We start from the raw sequence: 24,530 nt of genomic DNA, 5'->3' as shown, positions 1-24,530 counted from the left end.
TGCATGTCTCATATACATTTTTTTTAGTGTATGATGTCAGCCACTTTGTGAAAAGAACAGTCAAAACTAAGGTAGAAACTGTGTATCCCCAGGAAAGGGCACACTCGTTCCCCTGTGAGGCTTCTAGTGTGGGGTGTGCCCCAATCTAACCTGTGGTTACCTGGGTCTAGTCTTTGTTGCAGCTGTAGTTAGATTCTGTTCAATACTAGCTTCAAACATTTTGAAGGTAGGAACAGGACTATCTCTTAACTAGGCCACCCACTCCGTGGTACTCTTATGGCAGCCACAGCAAACTGACACAGATGGGGAGGAAGGTGCAAGGTGGTACCTTTGACCAGACTGTGCAGAGTCATGGAAATAGAGGATGGAGAGTTCCCACACATTGCAGCAAAATCATCTTTATTTAAAATCAGATCCCACAGGGTGAGGCCATTCCATGTGAGTATGTACATGGCCCAATGTCCTGGGTTTTCCCCACGCCTCTTCATTCTCTCAGCTCCTGGTTCATCATCAAAAACCTATGGAAACAAGAAAAGGTCCCAGTTAGTGGACTATCAGTGCTGAGCTCTGGCAAACCAGCAAACCGAAAAGAGCTTTTGTTCCTTCAATCCATGTTTATTGAGCCTATGTTGTGCACTCAGCTCAGAGCTAGGGATATGGGGAGCAGGTGGAAGACACCCCATTGCCTCCAAGTCAGGAGCGAAGGGCACATCCTTGTAGTCGACACCTGGGGCAGAGAGAACAGAGAGCAAACACATCCTGACCTGGTCAGCTCAGGCTCTGTGCAGAGCCAAGAAAAGTGGTTGCAGCTCAAGGATAAGCCTCAGGTCTCTTGTGCTTCTCTCTCAGACTGAGGTCTGAACTGAAAGGCCTCCCAGGGCGAGCCTCTCCACACCTGGCAACTGGACCCCAACATGCCGGTGACCAGGGCCGGCACACCTGCATTCCTAACAGTTAGGTAGAGGTCCTCTGGGGTCAGAATCAGGTTCCCAGGCCCTTCCCCAGATCTCCACAATCCAAACCTTCTTGGTGGAGCCCAGAGCATTTGTATGTCCCAGGTGACTAGGTGACCAGGCACAGCCCCCAACTTAGTTCCTCACATAACAAGGGAAGGAAGAGCATCCAGCATAAGGCTAAGAGATCAGCTTCCTGGGCTTTCCATTCTAGAAAGGAGGGAGAGAAGAGGTAACTTCTCTCCCTCCCTGGAGCCCCCAGGCACCTTATGTTCTTGGAGTACTTACCCCACTCCACTTTGTTCCTGCCACACCTTCCAAGGTGTGTGTATGGAGGGGCTGGCAGAAGTGGGGTGCTGCTGTCAAACAGACCTGGTCTCCATGCCTAGCTTTGAACTGAACAGCTCTGTGAACTTGGGAAATCATTTCAGTTCTTTGAGTTTCAGTTTCTTACTATAAATAGGGATCATAATATCTTTTCAAAGGGTTTTGTGAGGATTAAATGAGATAATGCCTATCAAGCACTTACTACAGTGCCTGACACAAAGCAAACACCCAATAACTGTGGGCTGAGACCAAAGTAGTAAAAGACTATGACCTCCCAGAAGGCAAGCAATGTGCCTTTTGTTTCTCCTGCTGGACCTGGTCCACAAGGGGCACTCAATTCATGTTCGTGGTACTGAAGAAGGAAGCAAAATCTGTTGGTGCTAAATGAAGACCTGAGCTGTCTGCAAATATAAAGCCCATAAATACACAACCATAAGAAAGGAATTGGGGTGCTGCTGCCCTCCCCCACTTCCACACACACCTTCCCACTCTCTTCCCTCTCCTTCCTGTTTTTGTGTGTCATTTCTTCTCTCCTTCAAGGTTATCTTTCATTTTATGTAGTTAGAATAATAATGAAAGCAAATGACTACTGAGTGCTAGCCACGTGCTAAGCATTGTCCTCAGCTCTTCACCTGAATTATCCCAATGAATCCTCACATTGAATCCTGGGAGGCACCGGCATGATCTCCATTTTAAAGTGAGTAAACTGAGGAATACAGAGGCTAGGGGACTTGCCCCAAGTCACACAACTGGAACATGGTGGAACCAGGAAAAGAAGCTAGGCAGACTTTGTGCTCCAGACACCTAGAGGAGTGTGTGTGTAGTGTGTTTGTGGTGTGCATTTTAGTTTGTTTGTTGTGGTGTGTGTACAGTGTGGTGGTGGTGGTGGGGTGTGTGTGTAGTGTGTTTGTGGTACGTGTATGTGGAAAGTACGTCAGCTGTGGTGTGTGCACAGTATATATATGGTGGTGTCTGCGTGTGTGCACACACATGTATGTGTAGAGAAGATCAATGGGAAAGAGTGGAGGATGCTTGCCCCCTGACGCACTCCAGGCCCCTGCAGAGCTACCCACTTTCCAGCACTGAAGAGCTTGCTCTTTCATCCTTGCTGGCAGGAAGATATCCGTTCCTGCCGCCCCTTGGGGGAAGTAGAGAAAGCAGCAAGGAGGCCAAGGCAGGAGGATGAGAGGGCAGCCCATGGGAAAGAAGTGGCCTCTTCTGCCCCAGGCCTTTCCTCATTCTGTTCCTTCTTCAGTCCTTGTACGTGCCAAGCCCCCAGTGCACCACTGAGAGAGTGTCTGCCTGCTCCAGTGCTGTGTTCACTGGGATGTGGCCCCCAGTACCTGCAGGCATCCCCTGACCAGCCGGAAACAAGGATGCTAACGGGCTTCTCGTCCACAAGATGAGGCTCCACAAGCCGTGTACTGTGATGCGAACAGGACAGCACGGCCCAGAAGGCTGCTTGACCTCATCCTTGGCGCAGATTCACTCCCACCGTTTCAGGAGTTTGTCCAGGCTAGAGAGCGTCTGCCTGGACGAGGCGCTGGCCAATAACAACAGGTAGGGCTTGGCCCTGTTGCCCCTCAGCACGGCTGCCCTTAGAGGCGTCCTGAAAGCAGCACCGTGGGCTCCAAAGGGCCAAGATGATCTTCTTGTATTCCCTGCGGAAGTTCTGGTTCAGGAGCCCATAGATGATGGCATTAAGGCAGCTATTGAAATAAGCCAGGAAGTAGCTAGTGACAAAGAGCCCTTCTGGGACCTGGGGAGCCATTTCTTCTGGGTTGATGGCCACAGCAAGGCCGATGCAGTTCAGTGGGGCCCAGCAGACAGCAAAGATCACAAACACCAGGAACATGGTTAGAAAGCTCCGGACGTCGCTGGGCCTCAGGTGCAGCTTGCTGTCTGACTTGACCTTCCTGCGGGCCTGGAGCACCAACACCCAGATGCGCAGGTAACAGAAGGACACGACAGCGATGGGGAGGAGGAAGTGGATGACCACCACTGCAGCCGTGTACTCGGCGCTGGCTGTCTGGATGAAGGTGCAGGAGTAGATGCGTGGGTCGTACTCCAGGGACCCCATGAAGAAGTTGGGCACCAGGGCCACCACGGTGAGGAGCCAGACGAGGCAGATGTAGAGGGGGGTGTGCCAGTGCTGGTAGATCCGGTGGTAGGCCACGCTGTGGCAGATGTAGCAATAGCGGTTAATGGCGATGGCGGTGATGTTGAAGACGGAGCCGATGACGCTCAGGCCCATCACGAAGGCGCTGGCCTTGCAGTGCACCTCCCCCAGGGCCCAGCCATCACGGAAGATGGCCACGAGGATTAGCGGGTAGGGGTACAAGGCCACCACCAGGTCAGCCAATGCCAGACTCACCAGGAACAAATTACCTGGAGCAGGAAACAGGAAGCAAGAGTTAGCACGAGACCCCACGATTTCTATTCTGTAGACTGTCCTTTCCTTTACCCAGCTACTTAAAAGTAAGTGAGTTACTGTTAGCATTGGGATAGAAACCAAGTGGCTTTTAGAGACACAGAGTTCAGGGCTCAAACTGTATCTCTGCTACTCACTAGCTGTGTGACTGAGGCAAGTTACTTAGGCTCCCTGAGCCTCATTTTTCTCATTTGTAAAATGGGGATAATGAGGCCCACTTTATACTTTAGCTGTGAGAATTAAATAGTGATGCAAAGTGCTTGGGGACACAGTGGGTGCTCACAAATGATAACTATTTTCATGATAGGCACAGATGCTCAGGGGCTTTGCATCATTTAAGCTCCAACAAGGATTTTGGGGAGGAGAACCTGAAAACCAGCAACATGGATTCACCATCACCAACATCTCTCCCCTCCATACTCCCACTTCCCTGCATATCTCTCTGACAGTCTCCCTTTGCATCTTTCCCCCACTGATCAACAGGCTACTTTCTAGGTGTCTTGAATTCATTTTTCGGAATGTGAATTGCATTTTGCAGGTGGAATAGAAGAAAGGTTTTGAGAGTGGGATCCATGTATTCTGATTTTCCCCTCTCTGCTTGTCTGGGGCCTACGCCTGCAGCTATGTTGGCATGTTGGCAGACACCTGGTGTGGTGGCACAGAGTCCAGCCCTGTGGAGTGGGGAGGGGCTGTGGGTGCTCCCCATCTCACAGCCCCCAGGGGGCCTCCCCGCTTTGCCTGCACATTGCCCAGCTTCCTGAACTGCCCCTCTCGTCTGAATGGAGCGTTCTCCAGCATCACCAAGCTCAGCCAGCCAGAGAGCCTCAGGAAACCACAACAGCCATCGATGAATATGCTTCCGGCATGTTCCAGGCCAGAGTCCTAGGGAGGAGACGACAGGGCTTAATCCAAAAGAACACAGTCTCTGTTCCTGAAGCGTTTGCATCCTTAACCCAACACTGAGTCATGAATAAAGCACCAAGAACCTGAAAGCTCAGGGCAGGAGCAGCTCCATTCCTGACATCATTTATTTCATTCACCAAGTGTTGTACTTTTCAAGCAGCTACTGTATGCTTAGAAGATAATATATTCTCCTGCCTTCAGAGGCCCTCAGGATGCAGTGGGCACTGGACGCAGTCTTTCAAGTCTTCTGGCCTCTTGCTACATGGCAAAGTGCCAGCTGCCAGCCTTAGAGTGGTGGAATGCAGAGGGCAGATGGAATGGTCACAGGAGGGACTCTCCAAGGAGAAGCTGGGCTGTGGTCTGGCTTCAAGGGGGTTTGGAAAAAGGGAGGCTCAGAGCCACCCAGCTGGGCATTCCTCTGTCTCACCTTCAGGTGAAGCAGACTCTGCACTTGCATTTATAAAGTCGCATGGGAGAGCAAGGGCTGCTTCCAGCCCTTCCCTGTCCCGACACACATTCTCGCCCCATCTCAAGGAAGATTCCATGGGACATGCTCCCTGCGCCATTGGGAATGTGGAGGACCCACAGGCAGGCTTCTTGAAGTGCCTATTTTGGTCTCAGAGGCTTGGGGTCAACCCTACTCAGAATTGACAGAAAAGAAATCTGTTAGCAACCTGGGAGTTCTCAGGACTGACTAGTCCGGAGTCCAGAGCTAGGTTAGGTCCCGAGGGGAGAGCATGTAACTGAATAGAAAAGACATCATTTGGACAATTAGAGCACTTGTGAAGCAATGAGCTTCCCTGTCTCTTGAGATATTCAAGTAGAGGCTGGATAGTAAAGGGGAACCTTGCCTCAGATTGAAATGCTAGATTCCTTCCTGTTCTACTATTTTAGGGATTTCTTTACTTAATGGGATAAAGCTCGCTCGTATTCTTTCTGGTTGGTACTGCAAGGCAAGAAATGTACATCTGAGGACCTGCTTGGGCAGTGAGGGGTCTTCTGCTTTTCCATTTAATTCCCAGCCTTGTTCGCTGTCTCTATTAGTGGATTTCAGAATCCGACTCTCCTACTCAGACCTCACTTGGTCCCAAGAGAGTGAGGAGTGTCCTTTCTCAATATTCGTGTTTTCAGCTGCAGCAGAGCCCTTATCTCCTCCTGAAATTATAAGTGTCCTATTGACATCTGGAGGTGGCGCTGGGAGTGGGAACGACCTGGCATAATCTCAGTTCTGCCACTTTCTGGCCAGGTGAACTTGAACAAGTTATTGAACTTCTTTCTCCGTGACCAGTCCTTCATCGGTTCCCTCCTTTTCTTTTGGAGCCCTCCTTCCCCCTCTTCACACACATTCCACATGGCTGTTTCTGTGAAGAAAATCACTTCTTTCCGACACAGGAATATCGGTCTCCCTCTGGCACGTGTGGAGAAAGTGAAGAGACGCTGGGAGCCGGTGCCAGCTCGTCCAGCTGTTTCCCCAGGAAAGCACGTCAAGCTCTGCCGTGTTAATGTAGCTCATCCCCTAATAATGCCCCAGAGGCTGGCAAACAGCTTGTAAATAGTGGGAAGAACACATTCGACTCCATGTGGAAAGTGATTCAATTACTCTCCCCTGTTACTCCGGCTGTTCCTAAAAGGCTGAAATCAACCAGTTCCTGCTGTAGATTCATCTGCCCAGACAGCACACCGTCTCCCAGCTTTCTTGACACAATTCCAAATTAGGTGAATAAAATTCTTGTTTTGTCTCCCATCTGTAAGAACCCAGGTCCTCTTTGGATGATAATCAAGGGGAGGTCCAGTTCTCTATCCATTTCTTCCCCAGACAGGTGAGAAATCAATTGGGATGCACGCAGCACTGCTCATCACCCCATGCACAGGCTGCTAATGAATATTTATATCACAAGTCCTGGCCTGACTTATTTCCATCTGCCTCCATCAGACAGACTGTATTAGTGGAGACAGGCTTCAACAACATGGCTTTGTTCACTAATATGGAATTCCCTTCCAACATTCATACGCAAAGCACATCACTTCCCACACACAACCACCACAGTCCCTTCCCCCCTTACTTCCTCTCTCCTTCTTTCTGGGAAATCTATTTCTCAATGAGAATTGGGCAAGCCAGGAAAGAGCCAGCGAGCGTTGAGCTATCTAGTCTTCTTCAGATATGAGAATTCTGGAAGGTAAAGCTACCTCCATCCCTTGCCCCTCTTCCCTGTGCCCATCCTGCATGCTCAGAAGAAGAGTTTTTTGGATTTAGAACTCCATAGCCCTGGTCATTGAGCTAAAAGTTAATGTAAAATAGACAGCCACTGAATCCTTTACTCAATAAATATTGCTGAGTATCTACTAGCCAGCCCTGGTGGTCTAGTGGTTAAGATTCGGCGCTCTCACCACTGCTGCCCAGGTTCGTTTCCCGGTCAGGGAACCACAGCACCCATCTGTAGGTTGTCATACTGTGGTGGCTGCATGTTGCTGGGATGCTGAAAGCTATGTCACTAGTATTTCAAATACCAGCATGGTCACCTACAGGGGACAGGCTTCAGCAGAGCTTCCAGACTAGACAAAGAAGAAGGACTTGGCCACCCATTCCCAAAAAAACTGGCCATGAAAACCCTATGAATAGCAGTGGCGCATTATTTTATATAGCACCGGAAGGTGAGAGGATGGCACACACACAAAAAAACTGAGCAGGGTTCCCTCTGCTCTGCTGTGCACAGGGTCACCAGGAGTCAGAATCAACTTGACAACACTAACAACAACAAAGCAGCCATTTAAAAAAATAATAACTGAGATGCCTGTTACAAAACATTCTTCCATAACCATCAAAAGAGATCACTTGGAGACTCTTAAGGCAGCATCTTATTGCTTTTTTTGTGTGTGTGAGGAAGATCAGCCCTGAGCTAACATCCATGCCAAGCCCCCTCTTTTTGCTGAGGAAGACTGGCCCTGCGCTAACATTTGTGCCCATCTTCCTCCACTTTGTATAGGACGCCGCAACAGCATGGCCTGAGGAGAAGTGCGTCAGTGCGCGCCCGGGATCCGACCCCGGGCCGCCAGCAGTGGAGCGCGGGCGCTTAACCGCTAAGCCACAGGGCCGGCCCAGCATCTTATTCCTTTAATCGCACTTAATAATAACAACAAAACAACAATTGGTATGGCACCTTAAAGTTTATTATGGGGGCCAGCCCAGTGGCACAGCGGTTAAGTGCACGTGCTCCGCTTCAGCAGCCCAGGGGGCGCTGGTTGGGATCCCGGTCTCGCACTGACGCACGGCTTATGAAGCCGTGCTGTGGTGGAGTCCCATATAAAGTGGAGGAAGATGGGCATGGATGTTAGCCCAGGGCCAATCTTCCTCAGAAAAAAAAGAGGAGGATTGGCACTGGACGTTAGCTCAGGGCTGATCTTCCTCACAAGAAAAATAAAATAAAATAAAGGATAATTAAAAAAAAAGTTTATAATGTACATTTATATAAATTGACTCAATCATTTCTCACAAGAATCCTTTAAGGTTGAAAGCATGATTTCCATTTTGCAGATCAAGAAACCAACACTCAGATTATGTGAATTGCCTATAACTGCAACAGAGAAAGAGCGAGAAAGAAGAAACAGGAGAAAACCAGGAAAAAGAAATGTCAAGAGGATTAAGGGCAATAGTGGAGTTTCTTGGTCATCCAGACAAGTGAGAGAGAACAGAAAAGTGCCCACTTAACTTGGCAGTTGAGAGGCCAGCGGTGATATTAGCAAAGGCAAATTCTGTGGAACGTTGGAGGATAAACTTCGTACTGTAGGTTGCTCTCTCAATCAGCTTTGCTTTCCAGGAAGGAGAGAAATGCAGAGGTACTTAGAAAGGGATATCCTTTGATGGAGAAGGTGCAGGTTTTTTTACTGTTTCTTTTCTCTCTTTCTTTTAAATGAGAGAGACTTGCATCTGGCATATAATAGGCACATAGTAAAGTTAGCTATTATTTACTAACGTTGTTTTTATATTATTATTAGTTGCATAGACAGAACAAGAAAGAGGCTCATAATGCTGGACTAGGCTCCCTGTGAGATAAGACGTGAGGAGTAGCGGGGGGGTGAGGGCAACAAAGAAGGTGGGATGCTGCCCCTAGAGTGTAAACTCCCTAAGAACTGGAACTTTATATCCCAATTTCCTAACTTTGACTCTTTCAGCATAAGTATTTAAAATTGTAGGACCTAATAGCGGCATCAGTATCTTCTGAGTTTTGTGGTATATCGTGCTAAATACAGAATCCAACTTTCTGAAAAAAAGGCAGTCTAACATGAAAGTCTTCATTCTGCTGGGCCACTGAGAGCTACATGGGAGGAATTAAAGAGGATGAGGAGCTTTTCTGATTATTTGGCTAAAGACATAATTACTGGATTTCAGTTGTGTTCATTTTTGCTGGGTGAAGAGATAATAAGGTATTCAGAGCCAGAATGTGACGTTGGAAAGCTCAGGCAACATCAGGGAAGGAGTCCAAGGCAGCCCACTTTGGTGTCTGGCTGATAACAAGCATTCCTAACCCCAAAAGCTCAGCAGGTCAAAAGACACCTGTCACCCAGTGGCATCTCCATGACTCATTGGTGGTAGGATAGAGCCTCGATGAAGCGGGCTCCGTCTCGTCACACCTGGAGGGCAGGGACTGTGGGTCTATTAAGTATTTCCTCCAGGCCTTTCAAGAGCGTTTGTCCAGGACCAGCCTATTTATTCATTCATCATTTACCTCCTCAATCAACAAGTGGGAGGAGAAGCGGCAAGGAAAAGGGGCTGCCTGGTGGGCTCTGCTCTAATCTAATGGGGGATGCAAAATACCTCCCAGGCTGAACATTGTTATTAGGACGCATATGATCAGTCACTGGTTCTGGATAAGAGATGATGCAGACTCTGAGCATCGCTGGGCACCTGGAGGACAGAGTGGACCCTGGACAAGGACCTGTGTGTTCAGCAACCAAATCCTCCACCTTTTCCTGGGCAATCCCAGTGTCAAATATTTCATATCCTTCCTCCTTACAAATCACTGAACCATCCCAGAAATGGCCATGGGTCCACTTACACCACCTCCCGACAGCCTCTTGAACCCATTTGCAGCACAAGGACCCACTGTCAGACCATGGCTCCTGACTGCTGCCTGGAAATTAGGGTCTCTGTGCCTATGGGCCAGGAAGAACTGATGCTGTTGTGCTTGCCTCTCTGCTAATGGAGGTGATCTCGATGTCACGGTAAGGACGTGTTTCTCTCCGCTCTCTTCTGTGTGGCTGGCTGTCTGGATGGTGTGGGTGATGGCAGGAGGCTCACATTTTACAGGCAGCTGAAAGGGGCACCTCAGGCCAGACAGCAAGGGGCAAACTCCCTAAGGGGTCACTCCCCAGGGGCACAATTTTAGGGAGCCATGGTGTAGCTGGAGCCTGCCAGCCACACGGGAGCAATCAGGGAGCAGGCACACCTTTGTGCAGAAGGTGTCAGCCAGCTTTCGAGGACAAGAGGGAGGTGTACTTTGGGCTTTTAGTGCTCAAAGCAATTCAGTTTCCTGAGAACTGTACCGACTGCACACGCATGCTGAGTACTGTAGCCAAGGTCGACCCTACCTCCTGAAGCAAAATTAATTCCTTCTGTCCACTGCTTTCCTGGGATCTTGTCAATTTTCAATTTGTTTCAATAGACTTGTATTCAGTTCTTACAATGCACCTGGCTCAGTGGAGAGAAATGGAATAAAAGTCTCTGCTCTCAACAAGTTCATGGTCCAGTGGAGAGAGAGAAAAACTCACAACAATACAGTGAGGTGGGTGCTGTACTGGGAGGCACATGGAAGTCTGAGGGGGAAGACATGGTATTAATATAAATATCAACAACCCTGTAGGGGAGCAGAGAAGGGGTTTGAAAGAGATATTCACTAGCAGAAAAGAGGCCCGGGAGCTTCCCAAGATGAGGGCAGTGCATCAGAGAGCACGGATTGTTTGGGAAGGGGCCGCAGCTCACGTCCGCGCGAGGGAGAGGAGACAGACAAGGCTGTAATGTTAGGGGGCTTAGGCTGGCCCTGAAGGGCTCTGTGAGCCTGCTCTGCAGCTGAACCTTGTTCTGTAGCTGGAGGGCAGTCACTGAGGGCAGAGGTGACTCTGGCAGTGGTAAAAGCCACTGGAGGAGGGGGCAGGGCAAGCTGGCTGGAGACTCTGGACATAGTTTGCTCAAGAGATGAGTGTATAATTTAGGACAGTCAGAATAGGGAGGACAGGAAGAGGGAGAATTGAGAAATACTATAAGGCAAAAATCTAGAGGACTTGTGGAATGAGGGAAGCAAGAATGACTCCCAGGGATCAGGTGTCTGGGAGAAGAAGAGAGGAAGAAGTTCCAAAAACTAGCATCAGGTAAGCCGAGGGAATGAAAGGGCTCAAGAAGGGAGTGGCCCTCAGCGTCACACAGCACACAGGGGCATTTCTGAGGAGGCCAGACTCCAGAGGACGGAGGAGAAAATGAGAAACAATGGATGTAAACTGTTAAATTAAGATGTCTGGCTGAGAAGGGAAGGCGAGAGGTAGCCATGAAGTTAGAAGGAGACATAAAATCAAAGAAAGATTCTTTTTTCTTTTAAACTCGAGATCCTTCTGTGTGTGTGTGTGTGTGTGTGTGTGTGTGCGCGCGCGCGCGCGTGTAGGCTAAAGGGAAAGAGACAGACATTGAAAATACATGGGAGAGAAGGAACTTGATGGAAGAAGGTTCCAGAAGAGCAGGGAGAGGAAGAGATAAAAAATACAGGGATTACTACTGGCAAGGTGTAGACCAGAGTAAGAATGGCAATGGTGGGCATGAGGCAAAGTCCTCAGACATTGTCAGGAAAGCCCAAACGTGGGAGGTCCCCGGGAAGCACTACATCGAGAATTGTGAAACGCCAACTCGGTGCCACTGTGCACTGTGCACTGTGCACAGCTCTGGGAATACAGCAAAGAGTGAAACACACATCCGGCTTTACCTTCCAAGTTGGGTCAATGCCCTGAATTTGTCTCCCAGCTTCCCTCCATCCCTCCCTGTCAGCCTTTCTCAGGTGCCATCTCTGAAAAAGTCAACCCAATGCATTCAGCAACAGAAGCTGCAGACAGGGTAGTCCCGAGATAAAAGGACAATTAGACTTTTAGGGATGATCACTTTGCAGTGTATACAGATGTCAAATTACAATATTGTACACCTGACACTTATACAATTAAAAAAACATGAAAAAAGAAGACAATCTAATCTTACCCTGCCATCAGGAACATCCCTGTTATGAATGACAAGGGTCTGCCCCACAGAGAAACTAGGTTTGTAAGTCAAATAAAGAACACTGATGTCTGCCAAGAAAGGTGCTATGACCTTAATATGGGCTGTGTGCTTAGAAATATACGTATTCTCATTGTCAATATCTTCTTAATACCGATGAATTAAGGAACCAGACTTAATTACGTGAAGGTCTGAAATAAGCATTTCTTAAAGTAAATCCAAATTCTTCAGTAAGGGAAGACCTGATTAATAGTGGAATGAGTGCTAACTATTCAAAGTTCTGTAGGTTTTTAAGCACCTTTTGAAATCTCACTCTGCCAAAGATATTTAGTTTAAGTCAATACCATGATTTTTCATGACTATCATCAATAAAGCCAACAGTCTAATAAAAACTGGTTAAATTGCATGACTAGAGCAGCCACCAATGTCAGGAATTAATGTCATTTAGATATAGTGTTAAAAAATTTTTCTGGTGTGGGCTACAGCAGGCTCAACAGGAGGTAGGCAGGAAAGAACAGAGGATTTGCCAGCAACCTAACATGCTCATTACCCACCCCGGTCACGCTCTCAAATCAATAAGGTTTCTGTGGGCCCCGGGAGGAGCGCAGAAGAGGCTAGCCCTCAGCAGGATGGATGAGGGAGAAGATGCTTGTCTGGCTCAGGCAAAAGGAAGAAGCACCCACTCCCCTCGGCCGCCTTTCTGGTGGTAGGCAGCCCAAATCACTGAGCAGGTAACCACGGCCCATCAGGCCTTCTCTAAACATGCGACGGTCAGGGAGAGAATTGTCCGGTGTTAGCAGCTGCAGGGCCGGCCCCTGCCTCCCTCCTGCCTCCCTCTGCAGGAAATAAATGTTTGTGGCTGCTGCAAAGGGGCAATATGATAAAAAATATTAAATACAGCTTTCTAATCATAACCTGCTCTTTCCTAATTATAAGCTTTTACTCAAAGGACACAATACTATCTTGAAAAAAGTATTCCAGATAATATTAGCCACCACTACTGAAATGACTGCGTTAGAAAGCTTACTTCTTCTTTATAATGTTAAGATTCCCATATTATGGAGAGAAGCTCACATTTTTATTCTTTATTTGTTCTTTAAATAAAAATCCTGGAGTCACAGGGCCACAAAATTATGTATGTCTAACCATTTACTAAAAATGCCCTTTCTGAATGGTCTAGCTCCTTCGAAAAGCATTTTTAAGCTATAGAGTAATTAGTTTGCTGCTGTTATTTTTTCATTTTAATTTTCTCTAATATTTGAGTTGCCCCCGAAGGCCCAAACTGGGAAATTACAAATTGACAGACAGGTCGTTGAGCTGCTTCTCCAGTTGAAACTGTCAGCAGGCTCCAATGACCCCTCAGGGCCAGAGTTCAGACCCTCCCTCCCTCTGGTTTTGCTCCCTTGCAGACCCGAGTATGGGAAAATTGGAATGAGAGTGGATTGGAAGGGAAAAAATATTTTCAAAATTGCAAGACTGTTTAGCAAAATCATCCTTCTAATCTTCAGTTAAGCTCACGAATTCCCTGTCTTCAGAAAAGACCACGTTATCTCAAAGCAGTGTAGTTCAGACTAAGCAGAGCCTGCGATTTCTGCATTTGCACTCCCTTGGTTGGAATTGGGTCTTCAGACGACCTGGAGATAAGTTTCCGACACAAAAGCCACCGGAGTACTTCCATTAATTCTCTCATTGTCTCAGCAAATATTTTCTATGCACCTACTTACTACGTGAAGCCACAGTGCCTGGCACGGAGGGAGAGGTGTCAAAGATCGTGAGATTTCTGTAGCCAGATAGAGGCCCCCTCGGGACCGGCACAAATTGGAGCGCCACGGATAGCGACGGCGTCAGCCGCGTGGGTTCCCACAGCGCCAGCGTCCCGCCAAAAAGAGCATAAGAAACACTTTGTCCAGTTCCCGCCGGCGCTGATGAGCCAAGTGCGCCCTGGGCAACCGCAAGAGCTGGACGCCTGAGCCGCATGTCGGGGGAAGGCAGCAACTCACCTTAACATTTGAGCTCAGGACCAAACTTGGGGACCAGGTTAGAGAGAAGGGAGAGGGGCGCCCGGGACTGAGGAAGGACACGGCGGCGGATTGCGGGGTCAGGGTCAAGATCAGACGCCAGAGAACCGCCCGACCCCAGCAGCCTGCGCGGCGCTCACCTGCGTTGCGGAGCTTGCGGTTCCTGAGCACCGAGAGGATGACCAGGAGGTTGCCCACGATGTCCACCGCGGTGGTGACGATGAGCACGGCTGCCAGCGCGGGCGCCACCCAGGGAGGCCGGGGGGTCCCGGAGGGCCGCGCGCCGCCAGCCCCCGGCCAGCCTGCGCGCACGGCCCGCCCGCCCACCTGGCAGCAGTTGGCGAAGGAGCCGTTCTCCGGCATCGTGGAGCCTCCCGCGCCGCACGCCAGCCACCGCGCCCCAGCCCTCTCACCCCAGGGCGCGCAGTGCCGAGCCGGGCGCTCCTGCCGCCCCCTTCCTTGCCCAGCGGACGAGGGAGGAGGCCAGCGGGGAGGGACCTAGAGGAGATAATTAATTAAGCGTGGGCAGGGGGCGGAGAAAAATGTAGGAACGGGAGGAGGACTTGAGGATCAGGCGTTGCCAAAAGGAGTACATCCCTCGGTGGCTCGCTCAGAAGCAGCTGTGACTCAGAGCCCAGCAGGTGCCTGGCCCAGCTCAGGCCTCAGTTCCTGAGCGCACCACCACCCCCGAGACGCAGAGAGGCTGTGTCCAGGAAGAGACACCGAGGGTTTCGGACTGGGTAAAGTGCTGGTGGTCGGGACCTGCTCATCCCTTGTCAGAAGAACTAACTAGGTTTGAGGATCCCCATGGGGCTGTGCAGCTCCAAAGAGAATATAACCCCCAGGGTATGGGGACAGATCCCAGAGCAAAGTAGAATAGAGGATGACACTCTTGGCAGCTGCAGAAGAAAGAGGAATCTGTGTAAATTTATTTTTCATTTATCTGTGCAATAAATCTGTGCTATTTATTGAGCACTTGCTGTTTATCATAGGAGGCATTGGTGACGTCTCTGCCCTGTCCTCTTTATAAAGCCAAGACAATAATAGATTTATGAACATCTATTTAAACATGATAATACTTAAAAAGATGTATGGTCAATACTGGGGGTTATTTTCATGTGGTTTTTGGTCAGGTTAGAACAAAAGGAAGACTGAGATATGATTATAGGAAAGAAGGAACTCGGATGCCCTTTATTAAAATGTTTGAGGGGCCAGCCTGGTAGTGCAGCCGTTAAGTGCCCACGCTCCACTTTGGCAGCCCGGGATTCGCAGGCCTGGATCCCGGGAGCACCGACGCACTGCTTGTCAAGCCATGCTGTGGCAGTGTCCCACATAAAGTAGAGGAAGATGAGCATGGATGTAAGCCCAGGGTCAATCTTCTTCAGCAAAAAAGAGGAGGCTTGGCATCGGATGCTAGCTCAGGGCTGATATTCCTCACCAAAAAAAAAAAAAAGTTTGAGCACTTACTCTGATAATAACAGCAGCTAATCTCTTTTGAGGGCTAATTTTATGCCAAGCACTGTCTTAAGCACTTTTCACATCACTGGAATCACTAAAATAAAAATGACTGACAATCCTAAATTCGGTGAGGAGGTGAAGCACCTGGAACTCTCACACGCTGCCTTTATGAGAATGTAAACTGGTACAGCCACTTGAAAGGGCTGTTTGGGGGTTTCTTGTGGAGTTAAACATATACCATCCTATGACCAGAGATGAAATGAAAACGAAACATATGGCCTCCAAGACTTGCGCAAGAACGTCCAGAGCAGCCGTATTTACTGTAGCCCAAACCTCAAAACAGCCCAAATGTCCATCAACAGATGAACGGGTAAACAAATTGTGGTATATTCATACAGAGGAATACTCTTCAGTGAAATAAAAACTACTGGTATACGCAACAACGTGGATTAATCTCAAAAATATTATACTGAAGAAAAGAAGCCAGATACAAAAGAGTACATACTATACAATTCCATTTGTATGAAGTCTGAAAGCAGCAAAAATTAATCTATAGTGATGAAATCAGAACAATGGTTGCCTATGGGGGTGACGATTGACTGGGAAAAGAGCACAAAATGAATTTCTGGGAGGTTATTTATATTGTGTTATTTTATGTAAATTATACTCTCCCACTTCCATTCGACCTCACCTCCCTCTCCCCTCCAAAAAAAAAAAAACAAAAAGGAAGAAAGCAGTGGAGAGAGAGGGACTCTAATGATATGATGATGCAGGAGAAGGAGATGATAATTAAAGGTACAAACACCTTGCAAGGGGAGTCCATCCAGAGCCCAAGGAAGGAACATTATTGTTAGGAGAGAGAGGCTTTCTCCCCTGCAGTAGAAAGGAAGCAGAAGCCGGGTGCAAATTCAGAAATATTTCTAAAAGTTGGTGGAAGGAGATGAGGCAGTTCCTCCCTGGCTGCTACATTAGGGAGTTTGAGGCTATCTCATTAGCCCGGATTCAAGGGGAGAGAGTGTGGGAGGTTTGAAGACAGCAGAAAGTGTGAACTGTCATTGCAGAAAATGGAAACGTTAACTAAGAAAGCATGACAGGTGTGTCAGGAGAGCGAGTGTCCCTGTGTGGCTTAAGATTGTGGCTGAAACTGAAGGCAGTCACTCTCTTCAGGTGAGTTGTTAATCAGCAACTTGGAGCTGCTCAGGACAGCCACAGAGAAGGCAGGGTGAGCTTCTCTCAGGTTTGGGATCTGCCAGCTAGCAGCACATAACACAAGGAAGTGCAAGGGCATGACAGGAAGATGGATCTGCGTTAAATGGGAGATGATGAGAAAGCAGATGGGGGCTGATGGGCCGTGAGGAAGAGGTGGGGTAAGGGATTGGAGGGATTGAATTCAAAGAATTGTGGTGGGCGAATGTGAAAAACTAGGCTGTGGTATTGAGAGAGTGACTTGTTTAAAACTGAGATTTCTGAGGAGTGCAGATTCTATTGATATGAGGGCTCTGAGGGTGACTGTGGGAATGGGTTGCTGGAGGAAGGTGAGGGAAAAACTTGTTGGAAATGAGAAGGTCGAGGAACTGAAGAGTCAGGGGGTGGATATTATGGTGGTGAGAGAAAAGGAAAACTATGAGTCAGGAGGCCAATCTCCCATGAATAAGGAGGCATGACGCCTAGTTAGTAGAAGAGCTACAGGAAGAGGAGAAGGAGATAGCTGGATGGTGTGAGTGTCAAGGGGCATTTTCAGGAAGAAGGGACAGCCATGCTGTTGCTGTTCTTACAAATGCACTCTTAGCAAATGTATAGTGTCACTTCTCTGGCTTTCAACGGTCCTCATAGCAACAGGTGAGTTGAATATAGCGTAAGTTGCCCCATTTCAGACTCATCAATAGCGTACGTTTGGTCCATTGAGCATCACACATAGGAATTTGTCCTGTGCTGCCCTGGAATGTTATCATGCACATATCTGAAAGAGTGTATCCCAAGACTTTTGGGCACTAGGAATTGGGGTACTCTCTGCCTAAGTTAATGCTGTATCCTAGCACAGGTGGCCAAGCTGTACCTTAAAAGGGCAGGGTAATGGTACAGCCACTTTGGAAGACAGTTTGGCGGTTTCTTTCAAAACTAAACACACTCTTACCATACAATCCAGCAATCACACTCCTTGGTATTTACCCAAAGGAGTTGGAAACTTATCTCCCTACAAAAACCTGCACATGGGTGTTTATAGCAGTTTTATTCATAATTTTCAAAAGTTGGAAGCAACCAAGATATCCTTCAGTAGGTGAGTGGATAAATAAACTGCAGTACATCCCAACAATGGAATATTGTCCAGCACTAAAAAGAAATGAGCTATCAAACCATGAAAAGACATGGAGGAACTTTAAATGCATATTACTAAGTGAGAGAAGCCAATTTGAAAAGGCTACATACTGTATGATTCCAACTATATGACATTCTGGAAAAGGCAAAACTATGGAGACAGTAGAAAGATCACTGGTTGCCAGGGATTAGCAGAGAGGGAGGGATGAATAGGCAGAGCACAGAGGATTTTCAGGGCAGTGAAACTACTCTGTATGGTACTACAATGGTGGATACATGTCATTATTTGTCCAAACCCATAGAATGTACAACACCAAGAGTAAACCCTAATGTAAACTACAGACTTGAGGTGTTGATGATGTGTCAATGTAGGTTCATCAATAGTAACAAATGCACCATTCTGGTGGGAGATGTTGATAGTGGAGGAGACTATGCATGTGTAGGGATAGCGGCCGTATGGGACTCTTTAACCTTTCTGCTCAATTTTCCTGTGAACCTAAAACTGCTCTAGAAATAAAGTCTATTTAAAAGAGTGGGGGTAGGGGAAGGAGAGCTGTTGCCAGGGAGGGCAAAAATGCCCTAGGGCTCATACAACTTTGGCCAAAACAGGATCCCCCTACTATCAACAAGACAAATGAAAGGAAATATAGAGAGAAAAATCCTGATGGTGAGGAGGTTGGAGCTATGACATCTGAGGTGATGGAGGAGGTGCCAAGATTTAAGAGAGAGGGTATCACATCCAAGGAACTGAGAAGACATCCTAGAAGGAGTGAGCTCAGGATAGAAAGGTTAGAAATTGGGCTGGAAGAGTGGGCAGGAATGGGTACAGGTAAGCCTCCAAACCATTTGAGGACTCTGGACTTGATCCCAAGCTCAGTGGAGGAGTTTGTCGGAGAGCTGCACCTTGCCCCAGAGGCTTCTGCAGGCTTCCTTTCCAAGGCAGAGAGGATATCTACGGCAGAAAGCAACTCCCACGGCGACATCCAAGTGTAGAAGAGTGGTGACTGTTTCCAGCGTTTCAGCCTGATAGCCTCTTCACATAAGGGGATCCTTTTCACAATAGGTGGAACCAACAGTGGCTGCCAACAGTGAAATGAAATTATATGGAAGGAAAAATCAAACCCTGGAGAGGGGAAGAAAGAGAGACAGAGGGAGAGGGTCAAGAGTCCTAGCTGGTTTCTAAACAAAATAAATCAACATTTTGAATGCCTACAGAGTGTCCTAGGTTACAAAAATGAACAGGACTGGTTTTCCTTACACCTACCCCCACATTCAAACTCAAATCAAAATATGCTCATAGAAGCTCAGCTTCCCACATTCCAACAATAATACCTTTCACTCTGGATGGTTCTTGAAACCTTTTCCAAACCTCTTTACACAGGCCATCTGTGTCTCCTCTCAACAGCTCTGCGCGGCCTGGGAGGCAGATACGACTGGTCCAGCTGGAAAAGAAGGGAACAGAGTCTCAGAGATAAGTAACTTGCCAAGGCTGCTGGCTGATGAGTGGCCAAGATGAGTCTGTTACCCAGCTGTCTAACAGAATCCATTTCTTTTATTCACTGTATGATGGCCTTTGTTCCCTCAATATGAAATGTACAAGGAATATAATCAAAATTTTCTTTTGGTAATCAGCTTACAACCTGGCTGAAACAACCCCTTTCCCTTTTAACAATACTATAAGCAATAATAATAGCAGCCACAGCCAATACTGAGTATTTACTGTGCACTAGACATATGGATTCTTTCACTTAATCCTCACATCTCTATGAGATGGACACGATTATTGTGTTCTGGGAAGAAACAGATTCAGAGAAGGTAAGAAATCTGCCCAAGGTTGCCCAGCTAGTGGGTCTAAGAGTTTAGGCTGATTCCAAAACCTGGTGCAGTTTTGCTCTTGCATTGGGGACTATTGAAACCTCTAGATTCTTCTCCACCTCAAGAGAAGGCTAGGGAAGCTCGACGATGTTGAGCAGGTTGAATTTTGGGAGAAAATGGTTTTGTACATTTTGAAAAAGATGGATTTCCTGGATTACTTAGAATATATACCACTGCCTAGCATAGTGAAGCTGCCATAATCTTTTCTTGAAGGGAAGAATAGTCTGGAAAGAGTGATATTGTACAACAAAAGAGTGAAAGCAAAACAACAGAAAAAACCCACCTTCTGGGCAGTCTTCCTCGTGTTCCCTGGCACATGCCCAAGGCAGAGACAAGCAGAGTGAGCCAGGAGCCAAGCAGGCTGGGCAGGGGCAGAGCAGCAAACTCTCTCTGCTGCTGTTTGCAAGATTTTTACCTTTTCTGACTTTGTCTTTCCTTTCAGGGGAAACATCAGAGTGAAAGTTTCTGTCCTGGTTATTTCAGATTTGAATCTAATCTAACAGCTCAATATTCAAGCAGAAGGGGCTGACCCTTCCCTTGGAATCCACTAAATACCAAGTCAGTGTTTCTCTATTATCACACACTGTCTAGAATGGATTATTTAGCAATATATATATATATATGCATATATATAATTAAAGTTGTTTAATTTTTTCTTTATCGGAAGTTTTTTGTTTATAGTTTACAATTTATTAGAACAGTATTCTTTTCTAGTAAAGATAAATTATAAGCTGACAATCATAAGCAAAAAGATTCTAGTGAGGGGGCCAGCCCCGTGGCCGAGTGGTTGAAGTTCTTCTGCCTGTTCTGCTTTGGGGGATTGGGTTCGCGGGCCCGGATCCCGGGTGCACATCTACTTCATTCGTCAGCCATGCTGTGGTGGCATCCCACATACAAAATAGAGGAGGATTGGCACAGATGTTAGCTCAGGGCTAGTCTTCCTCAAGCAGAAAAAAGGAGGATTGGCAACGGATATTATCTCCGGGCGAATCTTCCTTACAAAAAAAAAGAGAAAAGATTCAAGCGAAAGGGCTACACCGATGTTGTGACCATTTTGACGTCTACAGAAGGAAATTTATTTTGAAATTTTAATGCTTGTTTTTAAAAGCTGGGGCAAGGGGACCCAAACATAGGGAATCAGTCAAAGGACAAGCTATTAGGGAAGTGAGGCCTGGCGAGAACAGTAAGTTCTGGGGGCCAATGTGGACTCTGTCTCCTGGGGCAGAGAATGCTGACGTATCATCCTGGAGTCTCAGATGGATGGGACATGTACCCCCCCTCCTGTCTCTTGTGGGTCACATTTATTATAGGTGAATACTCAGTGCCCCTGCAGAGATGCTGTTAGCAGACCAGCCCTCTTCCCCAGAGACTGGCTGTTATCAGCTCACAGGGCCCACAGTCGATAATGTTGCACCTTTGCCTCCAAGGCCAGCGAGTGGGAAATTCAGCTGGGGCAGAGTTTTAAATATGAGCGACTTGCTCTAGATTCTTCCTATGGTGCTTAACTAGAGCTAATTTCTTTCCAGCCAAGTTAATTGACCAGGGCCTGGTCTGCTCTAGTCCCCAAACTAATGCCCTCAGCCAAGCTGAAGTCTTCTTTATTATAGAGATTTGAGTCCGCTCCTGTGCTTGGAGGAGCAGCCCTCGATAATGCCCTGTGGTAATGTCTTTATCTTTGGCCCAAAAGCCACTTATCCCAGACAAGCCTTGTGAGTCTTGAAGAAGACGTGGATTAAACGTGGAACACCAGCTTGTTTTCACCTGCGCTATCAGGCAGAGCACCGACACCCATCAATCGATTAGTTGACTCCCTTCAATCTGTTGTTCAGAGCATGGATGGTTTGATCTGGAAAATGGTCTATCCTAAGAGGAGACTGGATTCTTCATCCAGTGCCCGGGGACATCATGGGAGTAGATGAGCACTCAGCTGAAGTGCCTGAGAGTTCACTGCCCTCTATTTTACCCAACACACATCTGTCACCCCTGTTGGCCCCCACCTCCATTCCTGTACACAGGATCCTTCTGGCATCCAGGACCTACCTTCACTGTTAGGAGAAAGCAAAATGAGGTTGGTCCGCTTGTGGGGTCTACTTCTACAGACTTCTCATTGTCGCCCTCTGCTCCTACACCTCTTCTTTTTCCTTCTGCACCCACATTCCCTGGCCAGGGCTATCTCTAAAAATTATAGTTGTTTATTGGGCATATCCAGATAGTGTGTTAGCACTTCCTATGTATAACCTAACAACAACTCTCTGAGGTAGATAAATTCATTATCTATATTTTACAGATGAGAAAACTGAAATACAGAGACATTAACTGAACTTTCTAAGGCTGTAGAGCTAAGGCAGGCCCAGGTTTTTCTGATTGCAAAGCTTCTTAACTGTGACTATCTTCCTGGTTAATAATATGTCTGAGGGGCCAGCTGCGTGGCGTAGCCGTTAAGTGCGTGCGCTCCGCTGCTGGCAGCCCGGGTTCAGATCCTGGGCACACACCAACGCACTGCTTGTCAGGCCATGCTGTGGTGGCATCCCACATAAAGTGGAGGAAGATGGGCATGGATGTTAGCTCAGGGCCAGTCTTCCTCAGCAGAAGAAGAGGATTGGCATGGATGTTAGCTCAGGGCTGATCTCCCTCACAAAAAAAAATATGTCTGAGATATGTAGTGTGGTAGTTAACCCTGGAGCCAGACTGCTAGCTATGTGACCCTGAACAAGCTATTTAACCTCTCTGTGCCTTAGTTTCCTTATTTGTAAAATAGGGATAATAATGGTATGTCACAAAGATGTTGTGAGGATTTTTTTTTGGTGAGGAGGATCCACCCTGAGCTAACATCCATTGCCAATCTTCCTCTTTTTGCTGAGGAAGATTGTCCCTGAGCTAACATCTGTGCCCATCTTCCTCTATTTTGTATATGGGATGCCACTGCAGCATGGCTTGATGAGCAGTGCATAGGTCTGCCCCAGGGATTGAACCTGTGAACCCTGGGCTGCTGAAGCAGAGTGGGTGAACTTAACCACTACGCCACTGGGCCGGCCCAGTTGTGAGGATTAAATGAAGTGATATGGTGCCTGGCTTATAGCTAGCACTAAGTAAATGTCAGCTATTACTGTTACATTTCCAAGGGCTTTCACATCTATATCTCATTTAATTCCTCACATGCAGAGCCAGGAATGTTCTCATTTTACGCTAAGGTCCCTGGAGGTTAGTTGGCCAACCCAGGGCTTGACAGCCAGCAGGGAAGCCAGTCTTAAAACCAGACTTCCAGGCCCCTTGACTACACCTCTCCTCTCTCACCCTTGTGAGCACACTGAGATAGGTGGCCCACCCTGGGTTCAAAAACATCTCAGGATCCAACCTTGTGAGTTTGCTGTGTGCCAGGCTGACATAGATAACTGACTCAGCAGAACTGGCTAGCTCCTGTATTGAGTGTCCGGACCCACATTCTACAAGCATGAAAAACTATAACCATGAAGTTACGAATGCCGATTGCATGCATAAAAGTGTTCTAAAATCCAGTCCTTGGAGCTACTATCTCTGACAGTCTGGTCTCTAAGGATATGATGGTGAGGGTCTCACCTGCAGTCCTTTTGACACACTGAGGGTGAGGGAGCAAGCTTGTAGCTGTGACTAGACTTAAAGCTAAACTACAGCTGATGATGACCCCGGTCCCTCTTCTAATGTGAAAAGGATACATATTCTTGGCATAAAGCCTCTGCTCATCCACCGCCATACATCTGTGGGCCAGGATGCACCAGGCACACCCTCACCTCCCCTCGTCCTCTGCCTTCACCTCCCCTCTTCTCAATGAGCATTCTCTTCTTGCTACAGTGGCCAATCCTAGGACGTAGATTTTTTGTGATATTCCTTTACGGTCAAATACCTTACTCCATTGTCAGATCTTGGGTTCTTCCCATTCTTGGTTGGTGAAACGCAGTGAGTACACTTTTGTCACCTTTATTCATTTCCACTCATTGTGGCACAGTCTGCAGTAACCCAGCGTAGCTATCTTGTTCTCATATGAAAGCAAATACAAATATGACTACGAATGCATTGAAGGACACTGTAGATATTTTTTAATGTCTTGGTATCAGAGCAGGGGATTATGTACGTGCTACCTGGTGAAATATTTTAAGGTCCCTTTAAGCTGCTTCCTCTCTTTTCCTAAAGTTGCTTGTTTATCAGCAACTGCCCTGAATCTCTCCTGCTTTTTTTTCCCCTTTGCCCCAGCTTTTGTCTTCCTCTCCAGATTCTGTCTGTCAGTTCATTCTTGAGCAGAGAAATGTAGCCTGCTACTAACCTCCTTACCCATCACCTCATTAGCACTATCTGTCTCCAACGGAGGAAGGGAATTCACCGTTTTTAGGAAGGAGTAGGCAAGATATAGAAAACCTATCACTGATTTTTTTCTATCACATAGATATTGTTTTATAATGGAAAAGAGGAAAAAGTTGAACATATATTAAGTGCCTATTATATGCCAGAGATATTCTCATTTTATGCTCAAGTTAGTATGTATTATCCATCCAGGAATATGGCAACTTACGTAAGAGAAGGGTCTATTTCTTCAGGGAATAAAACCAGTTTTGCATGACCACAGAATTAGGGCTCATAAGGTATTTTATAAATATTTTAATTATATGCCAACAGTTGGAAATATGAAGATCTCACATAAAAATATCTACATCTGGCTTCTCTTGGAAAAGAGATTTGGCATGCCTGGGCTGACTATAGTCAGAGCTTAATTGGGGCTGCCTCTCCCACCTACCTTATATGGAACTTGCACTCTGCAGGGTACTACAGTCCCCACTGCTCCCTATTGTATTCTTCATACCAAAGTAGAATCGATTGCCGTCTACCACTATGCTTGTACTGTTTCTTATAGTAAATAGAGGAGTTAAATATTTCAAACAGAGATAAATAGAAGACAGAGGGCGCTATGTGCTCCTTGTACTACCCACTAATTCGTTGATCTTACCCGCCTGGTCCCTGTAAGCATTTGT

At 47.2% G+C, this 24,530-nt stretch overlaps 1 protein-coding gene across 2 annotated transcripts; it reads right to left on the bottom strand.

Moving 5' to 3' along the window:
• Positions 1-389: 389 nt before the first annotated feature.
• On the bottom strand, positions 390-14,244 carry MTNR1B (melatonin receptor 1B). Of its 2 annotated transcripts, none has more exons than XR_015552799.1 (2): positions 14,022-14,068; positions 390-518 (listed from the first exon to the last, which is right to left on the bottom strand). XR_015552799.1 is itself a non-coding variant. In XM_004427448.2 (2 exons), the coding sequence occupies exons 1-2, from the start codon at positions 14,242-14,244 to the stop codon at positions 2,797-2,799; spliced, it is 1,095 nt and encodes a 364-aa protein (XP_004427505.2). The 2 variants fall into 2 exon arrangements, 1 of the variants encoding a protein (XP_004427505.2); XM_004427448.2 differs by lacking the exon at positions 390-518 and adding an exon at positions 2,797-3,668 and having other exon boundaries at positions 14,022-14,244.
• Between the last annotated feature and the right edge of the window lie 10,286 nt (positions 14,245-24,530).

Source organism: Ceratotherium simum, chromosome 7 (genome assembly GCF_057802395.1).
Source record: "Ceratotherium simum simum isolate JZ-2026a chromosome 7, ASM5780239v1, whole genome shotgun sequence".
In the NCBI taxonomy this organism is placed as follows: Eukaryota; Metazoa; Chordata; class Mammalia; order Perissodactyla; family Rhinocerotidae; genus Ceratotherium; species Ceratotherium simum.
Note: the sequence above shows the minus strand (reverse complement) of the source record. Positions and strands in the feature narration are given on the sequence as shown.